The sequence below is a fragment of the Piliocolobus tephrosceles genome, chromosome 12 (assembly GCF_002776525.5).
Source record: "Piliocolobus tephrosceles isolate RC106 chromosome 12, ASM277652v3, whole genome shotgun sequence".
Lineage (NCBI taxonomy): Eukaryota > Metazoa > Chordata > Mammalia > Primates > Cercopithecidae > Piliocolobus > Piliocolobus tephrosceles.
Window position 1 is genome coordinate 69,915,014 of NC_045445.1, and position 16,629 is coordinate 69,931,642.

General features: G+C 34.7%; 1 protein-coding gene across 2 annotated transcripts in view; it reads right to left on the bottom strand.

Annotated features, from left to right (window-relative positions):
- CYLC1 (cylicin 1) overlaps positions 1-16,629 on the bottom strand; it is a 43,898-nt gene that overhangs the window by 8,926 nt on the left and 18,343 nt on the right. Inside the window, exons 2-4 of one of the 2 annotated variants that reach the window (XM_023202839.2) lie at positions 7,986-8,026; positions 6,338-6,456; positions 3,293-5,017 (exon numbers count right to left, since the gene is read on the bottom strand). In XM_023202839.2, the coding sequence (XP_023058607.1) occupies positions 3,293-5,017; positions 6,338-6,456; positions 7,986-8,026 (1,885 nt within the window). The remainder of the gene's footprint in view (positions 1-3,292; positions 5,018-6,337; positions 6,457-7,985; positions 8,027-16,629) is intronic. The other variant, XM_023202841.1, reaches the window with a different exon arrangement.

Consider the following 16,629-nt stretch of genomic DNA (forward strand, 5'->3'; position numbering starts at 1 on the left):
CAGTGAATCTTGCCTGTTTTTAATATAAAGAAAACAGGCAAGATTCACTGCCTGCATAGAACCTGAATTCTGATGACCAATATAATTAACAAACATATGAATAAAATATAATTTTATATAAAGATAAATTCAGTGAAGCCAACTAATGTATGATGCAGTGTTTGGAGGGTGACGGGATAGTGGTGGAGGAGAGGGTAACATAAAGTAACATAGTCAGGGAAGGCTTCTCTAAAGAGAACACTTAAGCTGAAAAACTAAATAATGAAAAGGAATAGACATGCAAAGATCTGTGGGAGGAACATTCCAATCAATGGAAACAGCACATGAAAAAGCTTTGCAAGAAAACAATCTTGGTGTTTGTGAGAAACAAAAAGAATGCCAGTTTGGCTAGATGACAAGAGAAAAAACAAAAAGTGCTACATGATTATGGAGAAAAATGGGTAGGTGCTAAAGATTGCAGACAGTGAAAGCTAGAGTAAGAAATTTTATTCTGCCAGACATGGTGGCTTACACCTACAGTCTCAGCACTTTGGGAAGACAAGGCTGGAAGATTGCTTGAGCACAGGAGTTCAAGACCAACCTGGGCAACATAATGAGTTAGTGGATAGCTAGATGCTAATGATGGTGATGATTGGAGCAATGAAGGTGGTAGTAATGGAGATAAGAAAAGTGGACTCATTCAGCATATATTTTGGAGGTAGAGTAAACAAGTCTTGCTGATTGATTACCTGTGGAGAGTGAGAAAAAGAAGTGAGAAAGATATTATGTCCAGGCTTCAAAAAATGAACAGGCTGGATGGTGGTGCCATCTGATAAGATGAAGAAGGCTAAGGGAGGAATAGAACTTAGTGTGGGGTTAAAAGTATTATTTAAACATTTTAAGTTTGAGATGCCCTGCAGATACTATAGTGGAGATTTCAAGTAAGTGGCTGGAGAGATTTTGGAGCTTAATGGGAAGGTCATAACTGGAGATATTAATTTTGTAATCATCAATACATAGATAATATTTAAAGCCATTTAACACTATAAACTCACAAAGGGAGTATTGTAAATAGAGAGTGTCCAGAACAAAGAAAGGATCATTCCGATTTTTAATAATGAGGCAGAAAAGGATACAATAAAGGTAGTTAAAAGCTACCACATGTAGAAATAAAAACAGGAGAACACAGAGTCATAGAAGTGAAGTAATGCAAGTATTTCCAGACAGAGAGGTTAGTTTAAATGCTGTTGAATTATGAAATAACCTGAAGAGGGAGGAAAAGCCTGTAGATATGGCCACAAGAAGGTATTTGGTAATCTTTAAAGGAAAAGTTTCAGTGTAGTAGTAGAGATAGAAAAGCCTAACTGAATGGTGGGAATGTATATGGAAATTTATTAAAGAGACTTGGCATGAATTGTACAAGCCTAGAACATATCCTGAAAGATGTTTTTTAAAATTAAAATTAATCCTTGTACTCAATTTTTTTCTTATATGCTACTTACTTTTCCTAAAAATTGCCTGTGGAAAAGAGCCTAGCTATTTGAGAGTCTTTCTTCTTATTTATCTGAAAAATTATTCCCCAGTATACTTTTATTTCTTATAAGTATTGTCACACTAGTGGCTAGCCATTCATTAACTCAATCTGGTGGAGAGAGAAGATATCACCTAGAGCAAGGAGGTCATTAATCAACTCTGAGTCTCAAAGCAGAGTTTTGGGGTCTTCTAGGAGAAAGCTAGACTTGAAACCCAGGCTTTCTGAGAGTGATACAAGGTGTTTTTATCTTCCAAAAAATATTAATATATTAGGAGTAAATTGATGTATGTATGTAAAGTTTTATTATAAACCAAAGATAGAAAATATTTGGAATATAAGATCAAATAGATCTCTCTGAGCCTAAAAGAGGAAATATAAATTTCCTGAGTTAGAAGAACAAGAAGGTGACAAGGAGGAGAAATGAGGAGAAGAAAGGGAGGAGGAAATTAATGAAAATGAGAAACTTAGGGTCAAGAACTAGCCATATCTACAGATGCCCTGAGTTTAACAGGTCAGAGGGCAGCAGCCTCTACCATGCTTAGAATAAACAATGAATACCATGCAAGCATAGGAAACAAAGGTTGATGCCCAGAAATCATGTAAATTAGTTACTCCCAACCAAAAATCGTAGAGACAGAAAGGGAGGAAACATGTGGAATAGGGACTTGATATGGTTTGGCTGTGTCCCCACCCAAATCTCATCTTGAATTGTAGCCTCCACAATTCACACATGTTGTGGGAGGACCCCAGTGGAAAGTGATTGAATTATGGAGGCGGGTCTTTCCTACACTGTTCTTGTGATAGTGAAGAGTCTCAAAAGATCTGATGGTTTTAAAAATGTGAGCTTCTCTGCACAAGCTCTCTTTGCCTGCTGTCATCCAAGTAAGATGTGACTTGCTCCTCCTTGCCTTCTGCCATGATTGTGAGGCCTCCCCAGACACATGGAACTGTGAGTCCAATTAAAACTCTTTCTTTTGTAAATTGCTCAGTCTCAGGTATATCCTTATCAGCAGTGTGAGGACTAATCCAGAACTCCTCTGTCTAATGTAAGATGTCTATTTAAGCTTTCCCTTACAATCAGACTATTTGGGGAAGGGATTGAAGGGAAAGTCTCCTGGATGAGAGAATTATTAGCTTTAAGTTGGCAGAGTATTTACCTCCAAATAGATAAAGTTAACATGAGACTTATAAATTAGAGAAGATATATTTATTTCTGAAAAGTTAATTTTTGTTTCCTGATATCAGTTATAATGAGGGCTCATAAAAACTCCACTTAAGATATGGATTAAATAATATATTTATTTTTTGCACAACTGAATCTTGGCATGTATTCCACCTGCTGCATATGCATTTTGGTTAATCTAGCTTTAACTGTATTCATCAACTTCTCAGGAAATGTCTTTATATCTCGCTTAAATCTGCCCCTGTAGAAGTTTTAGTCAATTTTCATTTTTGTTCTTTTCCAAGCATAAAACTTAACCACTTTCCTTTTTTTGCTAAATGACCTTCTTTATACATAACTTAACATATTTTCTTAAATCACAAGTCATTTCTCTCTTCTCTAGTCAAAATAATTTCTATTCTCTTAAATTTATAACTTTTTTGCAATATTCTGCATCCTTGTGAAGTACTCTTTATTTTTCTTACCTTTGAGTTAAAAAGTTGTCAATATTCTACTAAAAGATAACTATTATTTGGAGAAAACAGAAATTCAGACTTTAAAAATGTCTTTCTTTTTATATCCATTTTAGCCTAAAAATAAAACAATAGTAAACTTACCAAAGGAGCATATCTTGGTTTTGGAGGTGGAGGAGGCATCTTGCACCGACAAAGACGTTTGACTTTTGGGGATGGTAGAGAAGGCTCACAAGCAGGGAGTGGTGGTCTTTCTCTTGAAGGAGGAACTCTACCTATAATTGCCTTTTCCCCTTTTTCCTTGAATGTAGTCTTTTTGGATGCCATTATGAATCCTCTCCTTAATTCCAGTCCTTCCAGCTTTGAATTTCCAGATATGCCATACAATTCATCAATTTTCTTCTTAGCCCCAGGTTTATATAGTGCCTCTTCAGATTCAGTATCTGAACTTTTGATTTGTGTAGATGTTTTAAAGCCTGTCTTGGAAGATTCATCAAATTCAGCATCACTAGACTCTGTGTCCTTCCTTGCATCCTTCTTGACATCTTTCTTCGAACCTTTCCTTTTCTTCTTTGAGTCTTTCTTTTCTTTCTTTAACTCCAAATCAGATTCAGTTTCAGTAGATTCCGCATTTTTCTTTGCATCCTTCCTTTTGTCATCTTTCTTTGAATCTTTCCTCCCCTTTTCATCCTTTTTACCCTTTTTTGAATCTCCTTTTGGTTCAGAGTCAGCATCAGTAGATTCTTCATCACTCTTGACAGACTTTTTATTATCTGTCTTTGAACCTTTTTTATCCTTTTTTTCATCTTTCTGATTTTTCTTTGACTCCAATTCAGATTCAGAATCAGTAGAGACTGTACTTTTCTTCACATCCTTTTTCTTGTCATCTTTCTTTGAAGCCTTTGACTTTCTTGAATCTTTGCTTGCATCCTTTGCATCTCCTGATTCAGTATCAGTAGACTCTGGGTAATTCTTTGTGTCCTTTTTCTTGTCATCTTTCTTTAAATTTTTCTTATTCTTCTTTGTCTCTTTCCTTGCATCCTTTGAGTCTCCAGATTCAGCATCAGTAGACTCTGTGTCCTTCTTTACATCCTTTTTCTTGTCATCTTTCTTGACATTTTTCTTCTCTTTCTTTGAATCTTTCTTAGCATCCTTTGAGTCTTCAGATTCATCATCAGAGCTTTTCTTTGCACTCTTTTTTGTGTCCTTCTTTGCAGGGTTCTTTGAATTATTCCATGAATAATTCCTTAACCATGTATCAAAATTTGTGGATTCATCATCAGACTCTCCCACTAACATGAGGAAATCAGCATTTAAACTATTTTCTGAGCAAATCTCTGATATGACATCATTACTAGTCTTTGACCTCTTCAAATCTTTCTTTGCATTGTCCTTTGTATATATGAATTTAGTGTTCGTCTTCTTGGAATTCTTTGAATCTTTCTTATCTTTTTGTGAATGATTTTTTGAGGCTGTCTCAGAATTTTGGGATTCTGGATTTGTTTCTGAATTGGGATTTGACTTCTTAGATGGTTCATTTTCATGTGATGATTTTAAGGGAGTTTTATCTGCCTCATTTTGTCTTTTAGTTTTCTCATCTTCTACTGTTTGCTTGGATTCTGCATTTGTTGCATATGAGCCTCCTTTTTCCTTGGAATCTTTCTTCAAAGGTGTTCCTCTTTTTTCATCTTTGGAGTTCTTATATTCTGCTTTTTTAAGATGGGTTGTGGAAGTATAAAGATGTCTGAATGGAGTCTGTTCCCTGGCAGCTGTGTAAATAGGTGGTCGTTGCAAAATTTTTCTTAAAGAATGCCTTATCCATAGATGAGCTGGTTTCTGGCCTTCCTCTAGTTTTCTTTTGTCATGCCTCTGAAAAGACTGGTTAGAATAATAATACACATTTGTGAATGAGTTATATCTTTCTATATCGAAACATAAAAAGTTTATATTTTTACTAACCATCTATGTAAACTTAGGTTTTTTTTTTCTCTCTCTTTCAAGGTTGTGTGTGTGTGTGTGTGTGTGTGTGTGTGTGAAAGAGAGAGACAGAAAGAGAGAGATAACTCCACTTTGGAAATAAAATGACTTTAGTGGGAACCTTATGATTCCATTAATGATTCTTATTGATATTAGAGCAGGCCCACAATGATCTATGACATTCCAGGACTTGTCCTCAAAAACCAACAGCAGACTTTTGGGAATTCTATATGGGGAGAATCTTTTGGAAAAAAACTGAACACTGTCTATCCCCAAGTTAAATCAGAAATAAACTGATCCACTTGAAGTTTGTTATGACAGTTCCTGTAATAGTTGTAAAACCCTAGCTTAATTTCTACTCCTGCTTTTAAAGTGCCTTGTAAAATTGAGATTCTGTGACCCCAACTGCACTGCACAAAAAAAGACACAAAGACATAAACTGAACGAAATAAACAGATGCTTGATTCACATTAACTTGTGCAGCAGTGGTGTAATTTATTTTCAACTCTTACTCAAATATTTGCCAAATCTAGTTAGTTGTCATAAATAACCGTAAAGACTGATTTTAGAATTGCTTCTTATTTTCCCTCAACTATTCAGTAGAGGTGCCAACAAGCAAATGGTAATATGGAATTAAAAGATGAACTGAAGAGAAGCATGAAAGTTGGATCACTACAGATGTAATAAATTACTCTCAAATAAATGCATTGACTGTAACTTCACTCTGGGAGATGCTTTAAAATTGTTTGATATCACAATAGGTGATCTATACATGCTTGTTTTTCCTTTTGCTAATTGATGGGGTAACTCCACTTTAGAGAAACAGTAGAAAAGTTGAATCTCTTAATATCGAGTCTCCTGAATTTCATATTTTGTAAAATAAGGAGGCCTTGAAACCTCATCAAGATCAGTTTCTGCTCTAATATATAAATTTTAACTGCTTTTTGCAGTTGGTAAACATGTCCTGATAGAACTTGCCAGGTGCAGTATTAGGTTCTCCAGCTTGCTTAGATAATGTCTTTGATGTGGATAATTATGTAGAAATATGAGCTTAATCTAAAGCAGTAGGGGCAGTCTGTTGTACAGAGAATTACAAATTAAAAAAAAACTTCCAACAGGTAGTAAAAGTCAAGTTACAAAGGTCTTACTTATATTTATATATGCTTTACCAATTTAGATTTTGTTTTTAAAAATGACTTTTTCTATACTTACAGTAACTGTTATTTGTGATTTCAAAGGTCTTGATTTATCATTTGTACCTCTCTGGGGTGATCTGGGAAATGCCAAAGCAAAGTGTTTTTGATTCCATGGTTTTCTGCTTGATTCACTGACTAAATGAGAAAGGATAATAAACAACTTGGAGTTAATGTCAGATGTTCCACAGACCTGAAATATTCTTGAGTAAGAAACATATTATTTAAATTAAACTAAGTTATAAATTAAAATATAGATTTTTTCCTCAGAGTTCCTAGTTTATTTGCATAGCAATCAGAGAAAATAAAAACTATTTTTCTTATTTATAATTGAATTTTATTAAAAATGGAATTTGTAATTTTATTTTCTACATTAAACTAATTTTCACAGATACTTAAATCATGATGGTGAAATAATATAATCAGACAGTAGGAATAGAAAATAGAGATTTACTGTTTCCTTGAAAATATCTACGTCATCTCCTCTATCCTGGCTTTTTTTTCTTTATGTCACTTTAGTTAGATTGCAGACAATATAACTTCTTCTATAGTCTTCATAATAACTAGCACGATGTTGACAACAGTCAGTAAAAGTCTTAATTGGTTACATCTGAGTGTTTCTTCTAGCACCTCTTTGACCTCAGTGGCATCCCAAACCGCAGGAATTAGGGCCCTAGGTGGAAATACTGCATTCCATTCTGGAGATTCTATTTAAAGAAGGACATATACATACTTGAGGACAACCAGAATACTGCGATCAGGAAGATCAAATAAACTATGTCAAAAGTGGAACTGGTAACGAAACTCAACATAGCTTTCTTGGGGACGGAGAGACGAATCAGAGATATGGTTACTATATTTAGATTTTTAAAGAGCTGCTATATTGGCGAAAAGTAGTCATAGTAATAATAGCATAACTGCAACCACTAACACTTGTGTAGTGTTCACTATGTGCCAGACTGTGTTCTAAGCATTTTAGTAAACTTGTTTAATCTTTATAACAATGCTTTGAATTAGATAATATAATTGTCTCCATTTTACAGATGTGGAAAAATAAAGCACAGAGATGGGGAGAGGTTAAATTAATTGTTCCAAATCGTAAAGTTAGTAAGTAGCAGAGTTGATTTGAACCCAGGTACTTTGGCCCCAGAGCCCATGCTCTTAATCACAATGTTATAGAGTTTTTTTATACGTATCCTGAGGAGTGGGCTAGAACCAATGGGTAATAGTTATAGCAGTGCAGGCAGATTTGAGCTCAGTATATTAAGGTAAACGTTCCTAAAGTTGCAGCTGTTTAACAAATGGGCTGCTCATTAACTATTTTCATCTCTCTGACTATATTTGCCCTCTTTACTGTAATTATGAATTCTAAAAACAAGAGAATCTTACACAAGTAAAATTGGTTTGTATTATGAAGGAGAGCAAACTAAATAAATCTTTCTTCAAAACCAGTGAGTGCAAATCTACATCAAGGCCAGAAATATACACACACATATATACCAACCAACATACACATACAAATATCACGCATACATGCTTTTATAAAATTTTTATCAAAATTCATAGCAGTTTCTGCTTTATCACATTTACTAGAATACACTAGTCATTAGTTCCTAAAATTATTTTCCAATCTAAGAAATATTAAACTTCATTAACTAAATTCTTACTTGGAATGGAATTGTCATATGTTCTGATGTTTACTTCTAGTCTATTAAAAGAAGAAAATGCTTTAATTAAATTTGTATTATGGACAATAAATAATACATTTTTAAGTAAACTATCCTTTATTTCTAAGAAACAAAGCCCAATGCTATGTTTAAGCAGTGATTTGAAACTGTCTTATTGTCACTCATTATTATAACAAATTCTTCAATCGCAACACTTCAAAAACTTGTATTCATTCTCTTATCTCCATTATTTAAGAATGTCTACCTTTAATCCATATTAGTCTCCCTATTCAAAACCAATTGTATTTTTACCAGACACTTAAAACCTGAAATAAAAATACTAACTTAATTAAGTAATCTGTTACTTAATAACAAATAAGTAAATTGAACAAGTTCAGCCTCAAAATATTCTCTAGTGAAAAATTCTAAGTCAGAATTTTCTTAATTCACTGAAAAAGTTCTGAAGTAAACTCACATTTTAATGTTTTCACAAATTACATCAAATCACTAATCATGTGTTATGGGGGTACATATAAGTGTTGACCTGAATTTTGAATTGTCTCTCCACACAGGGATAATTGATCCACAATATTCTCCATTTGGAAGGTGCCCATTTGATTTGGTACTAATCAGTATTGTCTACCAAAAATAAACATGGCATAATGTGTTTTGAAAGTGTTACTTCCTTATTAGCTGGAACGGTGAATTCAACCATTTCTACAGCTGAGGTTGTGCTTATATAAACGCATGTCCCAGTAAGCTTGTCCAACCCGTGGCCCGCAGGCCACATGTGGCCCAGAAGGGCTTTGAATGAAACTCAGCACAAATTTGTAAATTTTTTAAAACATTATGAGATTTTTTTTTTTTTTTGCTATTTGTTTTTTTAGCTGATCAGCTATCATTAGTGTTAGTGTATTATATGTGTGGCCCAAGAGAATTCTTCTAATATGGTCCAGGGAAGCTGAATGATTGCACACCCCTGCCTTAGGGCTTTACTTTTTTGACTTACCTAAATCATCAAGTATTAAAACACAAAACAAAAATAAGTCAAAATGATAAAATGTATTTTTTATTTTATTTATTTTCTTTTTAGTGTTCTATATTTTTATTTATTTATTTTTTCATTATTATGCTTTAAGTTCTAGGGTACATGTGCACAACGTGCAGGTTTGTTACATACGTATACATGTACCATGTTGGTGTGCTGCACCCATCAACTCATCAGCACCCATCAACTCGTCATTTACATCAGGTATAACTCCCAATGCCATCCCTTCCCCCTCCCCGTTCCCCATAATAGGCCCCAGTGTGTGATGTTCCCCTTCGCGTGTCCAAGTGATCTCATTGTTCAATTCCCACCTATGAGTGAGAACATGAAGTGTTTGGTTTTCTGTTCTTGCGATAGTTTGCTGAGAACGATGGTTTCTAGCTGCATCCATGTTCCTGCAAAAGACATGAGCTCATCCTTTTTATGGTTGCATAGTATTCCATGGTGTATATGTGCCACATTTTCTTAATCCAGTCTGTCACTGATGGACATTTGGGTTGATTCCAAGTCTTTGCTATTGTGAATAGTGCTGCAATAAACATACGTGTGCATGTGTGTTTATAGCAGCATGATTTAGAATCCTTTGGGTATATACCCAGTAATGGGATGGCTGGGTCATATGGTACATCTAGTTCTAGATCCTTGAGGAATCGCCATACTGTTTTCCACAATGGTTGAACTAGTTTACAATCCCACCAACAGTGTAAAAGTGTTCCTATTTCTCCACATCCTCTCCAGCACCTGTTGTTTCCTGACTTTTTAATGATTGCCATTCTAATTGATATGAGATGGTATCTCATTGTGGTTTTGATTTGCATTTCTCTGATGGTGAGTGATGATGAGCATTTTTTCATGTGTCTGTTGGCTGTATGAATGTCTTCTTTTGAGAAATGTCTGTTCATATCTTTTGCCCACTTTTTGATGGGGTTGTTTGTTTTTTTTCTTGTAAATTTGTTGGAGTTCTGTGTAGGTTCTGGATATTAGCCCTTTGTCGATAAAATGTATTTATATGTGATGCAAATCTATTTTCATTTTCTAAAGTAAAGCTCTAGTGCCCAGCACAAAACCTGACACACACTCATCATTAAATAACAACTGACTTACTTATTTAGAAAGAACTTTGGAGACACTGAGCAATAAAATATCTAGTGCAGTAATTTGTAGCTGGACGTAAACATCAAAATTAATTTGGAAGTTTTAAAAATATAAACACATCTGAGAAGTGCTCTCAGAACCATGAATCAAAATTTCTGGGTTGAGTCAATAAAGTCTGTATTTAAAACTGTCTTAGATGATTTTGATACTCAGCTCTGCTTAAGAACTACTGCTCTGTTGACTTAAGATTATCTTAGCAATGCAGCTGGACACCATCATTCTCAGCAAACTATTGCAAGAACAGAAAACCAAACACCGCATGTTCTCACTCATAGGTGGGAACTGAACAATGAGATCACTTGGACTCGGGAAGGGGAACAACATCACACACCGGGGCCTATCATGGGGAGGGGGGAGAGGGGAGGGATTGCATTGAGAGTTATACCTGATGTAAATGACAAACTGATGGGTGCTGACGAGTTGATGGGTGCAGCACACCAACATGACACAAGTATACATAGATAACAAACCTACATATTATGCACATGTACCCTAGAACTTAAAGTATATATATATATATATATATAAAGAACTACTGCTCTGAATTGTTTTGAAAAAGAAAACTTTATATATTTCTGAAATAGTTCAAGTTTGTGCTTTTGGTTTTTCCAAAGGTAATTGATCAATGACCCCCTATTTGTCTGTAGTGAAACCCCTTCATTCAATAGAGTAGCTAGAAGATGTTACGACATGCATCCCTGGAAATTTAACAGTTTAGTAGTCGGCCATGCTGACTTGATCACTGATTTTATACTCTAAGAAAAAAACTACACCTGCATTGATTTTTACTTTCTTCCCACAGTCTAAAGTAGCATTTTCTAAACTTCATTTTTCAAACATTTTATCAGTAAACAATTTTGAACACATCAACTTAATATGTGTGTGAATAGTTCATAGTCTATTGTAATGATATATATTATAAATTATTTATTATATATTATATATTAAAATAGGACATTTCAAAATATGAAGTGAAACATGTAAATTCAAGTTTTAATATATTATTTCTACACTTCAGTTGTCTTGCACATATATCTCACTTGGGATATCACTAGAAAAGGCAACAAAGAACCAGTGAGAAAAGGGATAATTTAGCCAAATATTGTGAAATGCCTGCTTTATATAGAAAATATTTCAGTCTCAAATTATTGGAAATTGAAACATAGTTAAACTTCGGAGCAGTTTTCTTCATTTTCTAAGTGTAGCCTTAGTTATTATTTGTTTTATAAGTGGATATGTACATGCTCCTTATATATATAGGTGATGGTAACCTATCTCTTGATATAAAGGAGAAAATTAGTGATATAAGCCAACAGTGTAACTACATAGTTAAAGTTATAAAAGAAAATAACTCCTAACTCAAGATTTTTAGCACAACACAAATATCCTTTAAAATTAAGATAAAATCAACACATGTTTGTTTGTTTGTTTACTTTCATCTTAGGTTCATGGGTACACATGCAGGTTTGCTACACAGGTAAACTCGTATCACAGGGTTATGTTACACAGATTATTTTATCACCCAGATACTAAGTGTAGTACCCAATAGTTTTTTTTTTTTTTTGATCCTCTCTCTCTTCCCACCCTCCACACGCTAATAGGCCCCAGAGTCTTTGATCCCCTCTGTTTTCATGTTATCATTTAGTTTCCACTCATAAGAGATAACACGCAGTATTTGGTTTTCTGTTTCTTTGTTAGTTTGCTAAGGATAATGGCCTGCAGCTCCATTCATGTTCCCACAAAAGACATGATCTGATTCCATTTTTATGGCTGCATAGTATTCCATGCTGTATATGTACAATATTTTCTTTATGCAGTCTACCACTGATGGACATCTAGATTGATTCCATGTTTTTGCTAATGTGAATAGTGCTGCACATGTATTTGTGATAGAATAATTTATATTCCTGTGGGTGTAAAACCAGTAATGGGCATAAAACCATTGCTGGGTTGAATGCTTGTTCTGTTTTTAGCTTTTTGAGGAATTGCCACACTGCTTTCCACAATGGTTGAATTAATTTACACACCCACCAACAGTGTATATAACCTTTTCCTTTTCTTCACAACCTCATCAGCATCTGTTATTTTTTGGCTTTTTAATAATAGCCATTCTCACCAGTGTGAGATGGTATATTACTGTGATTTTGGTTTGCCTTTCTCTAATGATCAATGATGTTGAATTTTTCATATGCTTGTTGGCCGTCTGTATGTCTTCTTTTGATAACTGTCTGTTTATGTCCTTTGCCCTATTTCAAGTGGGGTTATTATTATTTTTTTTTCTTGTACATTTGTTGGAGTTCCTTTTAGATGCCGGATATTAGACTTTTGTCCATATATTGCAAACATTTTCTCCTATTCTTAAGGTTGTCTGTTTACTCTGTTGGTAGTCTATTTTGCTATGCAGAAGCTATTTAGTTTAATTATTACAAAAGTAATTGTGATTTTTGTCATTACTTTAAAGGGCAAAAACCACAATTACTTCTGCACCAACCTAATAGGTCTCCTTCATCAGTTTTTGCTTTTGTTGTGATTGCTTTTGGCGTGTTTGTCATGAAATCTTTGCCAGTTACTACAACCAAAATGATATTGCCTAGGTTGCCTTTCAGGGTTTTTATAATTTTGGGTTTCACATTGAAAGCTTTAATTCATCTTGAGTTGATTTTTTATATGGTGTAAGAAAGAGGTGCAGTTCCAATTTTCTGTATATGTCTAGTCAGTTATATCAGAACCATTTATTGAATAGGGCGTCTTTTCTCAATTGCTGGTTTTTGTTAGCTTTACGGAAGTTCAGATGGTTGCATGTGTGTGGCCTTATTTCTGGACTCTCTATCTGTTCCATAGGTCTATGTATCTGTTTTTTATTAGTACCATGCTGTTTTGTATTTTGGTTACTGTAGTCCTGTAGCATAGTTTAAAGTTGGCTAACATTATGTCTCCAGCGTTGGGTTTATGTGTGGGGGTGTGTGTGTATGTGTATGCGCATGCACGTGTGTGTGTGGGGGAGAGTTTTTTGTTTGTGTTTTTGCTTGGGATTGCCTTGGGTATTTGGGCTTTATATTTGGTTTTACATAAAATTTAAATAATTTTTTCTGGTTTTATGAAGAATGTCATTGGTAGTTTGATAGAAATAGCATTGAATTTGTAAATTGCTATGGACAGTATGGTCATTTTAATAATATTGATTCTTCCTATCCATGAATATAGAGTATTTTCCACTTGTTTGTGTTATCTCTGATTTCTTTGATCAGTGTTTTGTAATTCTCATTGTAGAGCTCTTTAACCTCCCTGATTAGTTGTAGGCCTATGTATTTTATTCTTTTTCTGGCAATTGTGAAATGTATTACTTTTCTGATTTGGCTCTTAGCTTGACTGTTATTGGTTGATAGAAATGCTAGTAATTTTTGCATATTGATTTTGTGTCCTGAAATTTTTCTGAAGTTGTTTATCAGCTTAATGATCTTTTGGGCTGAGACTACAGAGTTTTCTAGGTATAGAATCATGTCAGCTGCAAATAGGAATAGTTTACTTCCTCTATTTCGGTTTATTGCTTTCATTTCTTTCTCTTGTCTGATTTCCCTGGCCAGGACATCCAATACTATGTTGAATATGAGCGTTGAGAGAAGGAATCCTCGTCTTACGCTGGCTTTCAAGGAGAAAGCTTCCAGCTATTCCCTATTCAGTATGTTGTTGGCTATGCGTTTGTCATAGATGACTCTTATTATTTTGAGGTATGTTCCTTCAATACCTAGTTTATTGAGAGTTTTTAACATGAAGGGGTGTTAAATTTTATTGATAGCCTTTTGTTCATCTATTGAGATAATCATGTGGTTTTTGTCTTTAGTTCTGTTTATGTGATGAGTCACATTTGTTAATTTGCATATATTGAACCAACCTTACATACCAGGGATGAAGTCTACTTAATCATGATAGACTAGATTTTTTGACATGCTGCTGCATTTAGTTTGCAAGTTGGTTTTTTTATTTTTTTTAATTTTTTTTTTATTTTTTTGAATGTTTGCATCAATGCTCATCAAGAACATTGGCCTGAAGTTTTCTCTTTCTGTTGTGTCTCTTCCAGGTTTTGGTATCAGGATGATCCTGGCCTTATAGAATGAGTTGAGGAAAAGTCCCTCCTCCTCAATTTTTTAGTATACTTTCAGTAGGAATGGTTCCAGCTCTTCTTTGTATATCTGGTCAAATATGGCTGTGAATCCATTGGGTCCTGAGCTTTTTTTTTGGTTGATAGGCTATTTATTACAGACTCAATTCCAGAACTTGTTATTGGACTGTTATAGGAATCAATATTTTTCTGGTTTAGGTAGTCTTGGGAGGATGTATGTGTCCAGGAATTTATCCATCTCTTTCACGTTTTCTAGTTTGTGTGCATAGAGGTGTTCGTACTAGTTTCTGATTTTTACTTTTTTCCCTGTGGAGTTAGTGGTATTATCTCCTTTGTCATTTTAGTTGTGTTTACTTGGATCTCATCTTTTTTCTTCTTTATTAGTCTAGATAGCAGCCTATCTTATTAATTTTTTGAAAAAAACTTTTGGATTTATCGATCTTTTCAATGTTTTTTCACGTCTCAATTTCCTTCAGTTCAGCCGTGAGTTTGGCTATTTCTTGTCTTCTGCTAGCTTTGGGTTTTGTTTGCTCTTGCTTCTCCAATTCTTTCACTTGTGATAATAGGCTATTAATTTGATACCTTTTTTCACTTTTTTTTGAAATGGAGTCTCACTCTGTTACCTGGGCTGGAATGCAGTGGTGCGATCTCGGCTTACTGCAAGTTCCGCCTCCCAGGTTCACGCCATTCTCCTGCCTCAGCCTCCCGAGTAGCTGAGACTACAGGGGCCCGCCACCACGCCCAGCTAATTTTTTTGTATTTTTTTTTTTTTTTTTTTGGTAAAGACGGGGTTTCACCATGTTAGCCAGGATGATCTCGATCTCCTGACCTCGTGATCCGTCCACCTCGGCCTCCCAAAGTGCTGGGATTACAGGCATGAGCCACCACGTCCGGCCCTTTTTTCACTTTTTAATGTGGGTGTTTAGTGCTATAAATTTGCCTCATAGCATTGCTTTAGCTCTGTCTCTAACACATATTTATTTCTGTCTTAATTTTGTTATTTACCCAAAATTCATTCAGGAGCATGTAGTTTTATTTCAATGTAATTGCATGGTTTAGAGCTATTTTTTAGTCTTGACATCTATATTTTATTATACTGTGGTCTGAGAGTGTTTTTGGTATAATTTTGGTTCTTTTGCATTGCTGAAGATTGTTTTATGTCTAATTGTGTGGCCAATTTTACACAATATGCCATGTTGCAATTAGAAGCATGTATATTCTGTTGTCTTTGGTTGGAGAATTCCATTGAGGTCTGTGAGATCCCTGAGGTCCAATGCTGACTTCGTGTCCTAAATGTCTTTGTTCATTTCCTGACTCAGAGATCTGTCTAATACTGTCAGTGGAGTGTTGAAGTCTTCCTCAATTATTGGATGGGAGTCTAAGTCTCTTTGTAGGTCTCTAAAAGGTTGCTTTATGAATCTGAGTACTCCTGTGTTGGGTATATATATATTCCCATTAAATTACCACTGACATTCTTCACAGAATTTATAAATTATTTTAAGATCCATATGGAACAAAAAAAGTCCGAATAGTCAAGACGATCCTAAGCAAAAAGAACAAAACTGGAGGCATTATGCTACCAGACTATATATAATATTTAGGTCTTCTTGTTGAATGGAACCCCTTACCATTGTGTAATGCTCTTTTAAGATGTTTATTTTATTTTATTTTAGTTCCAGGATACATGTGCAGGATGTGCAGATTTGTTACACAGGTGAACATGTCCTATGGTTGTTTGCTGTACCTACCAACCCATCACCTAGGTGTTAAGCCCAGCATGCATTAGGTTTTTTTTTTTTTTTTTTTTTTTTTTTTGATGCTCTCCTTCCCTCCGCCCCTCCAGATAGACCCCAGTATGTGTTCTCCCCCTCCCTGTGTGAATGTGTTCTCATTGTTCATCTCCCACTTATAAGTGAGAACATGCAATGTTTAGTTTTCTGTTCCTGCATTAGTTTGGTGAGAATAATGGCTTCTAGCTCCATCACGTCCTGCAAAAGACATGATCTCATTTATTTTTATGGTTGCATAGTATTCCATGGTGTATATGTACCACATTGTCTTTATACAGTCTATCATTGATGGACATTGATCATGGTGGATAAGTTTTCTGATGTGCTGCTGGATTTGGTTTGACAGTCTGTTATTGAGAATTTTTTTTTAATTTATTTTTTTAATTTTTTTTTTATTATACTTTAAGTTCTAGGGTACATGTACATAGCATGCAGGTTTGTTACATATGTATACATGTGCCATGTTGGTGTGCTGCACCCATCAACTCGTCAGCACCCATCAATTCATCATTTATATCAGGTATAACTCCC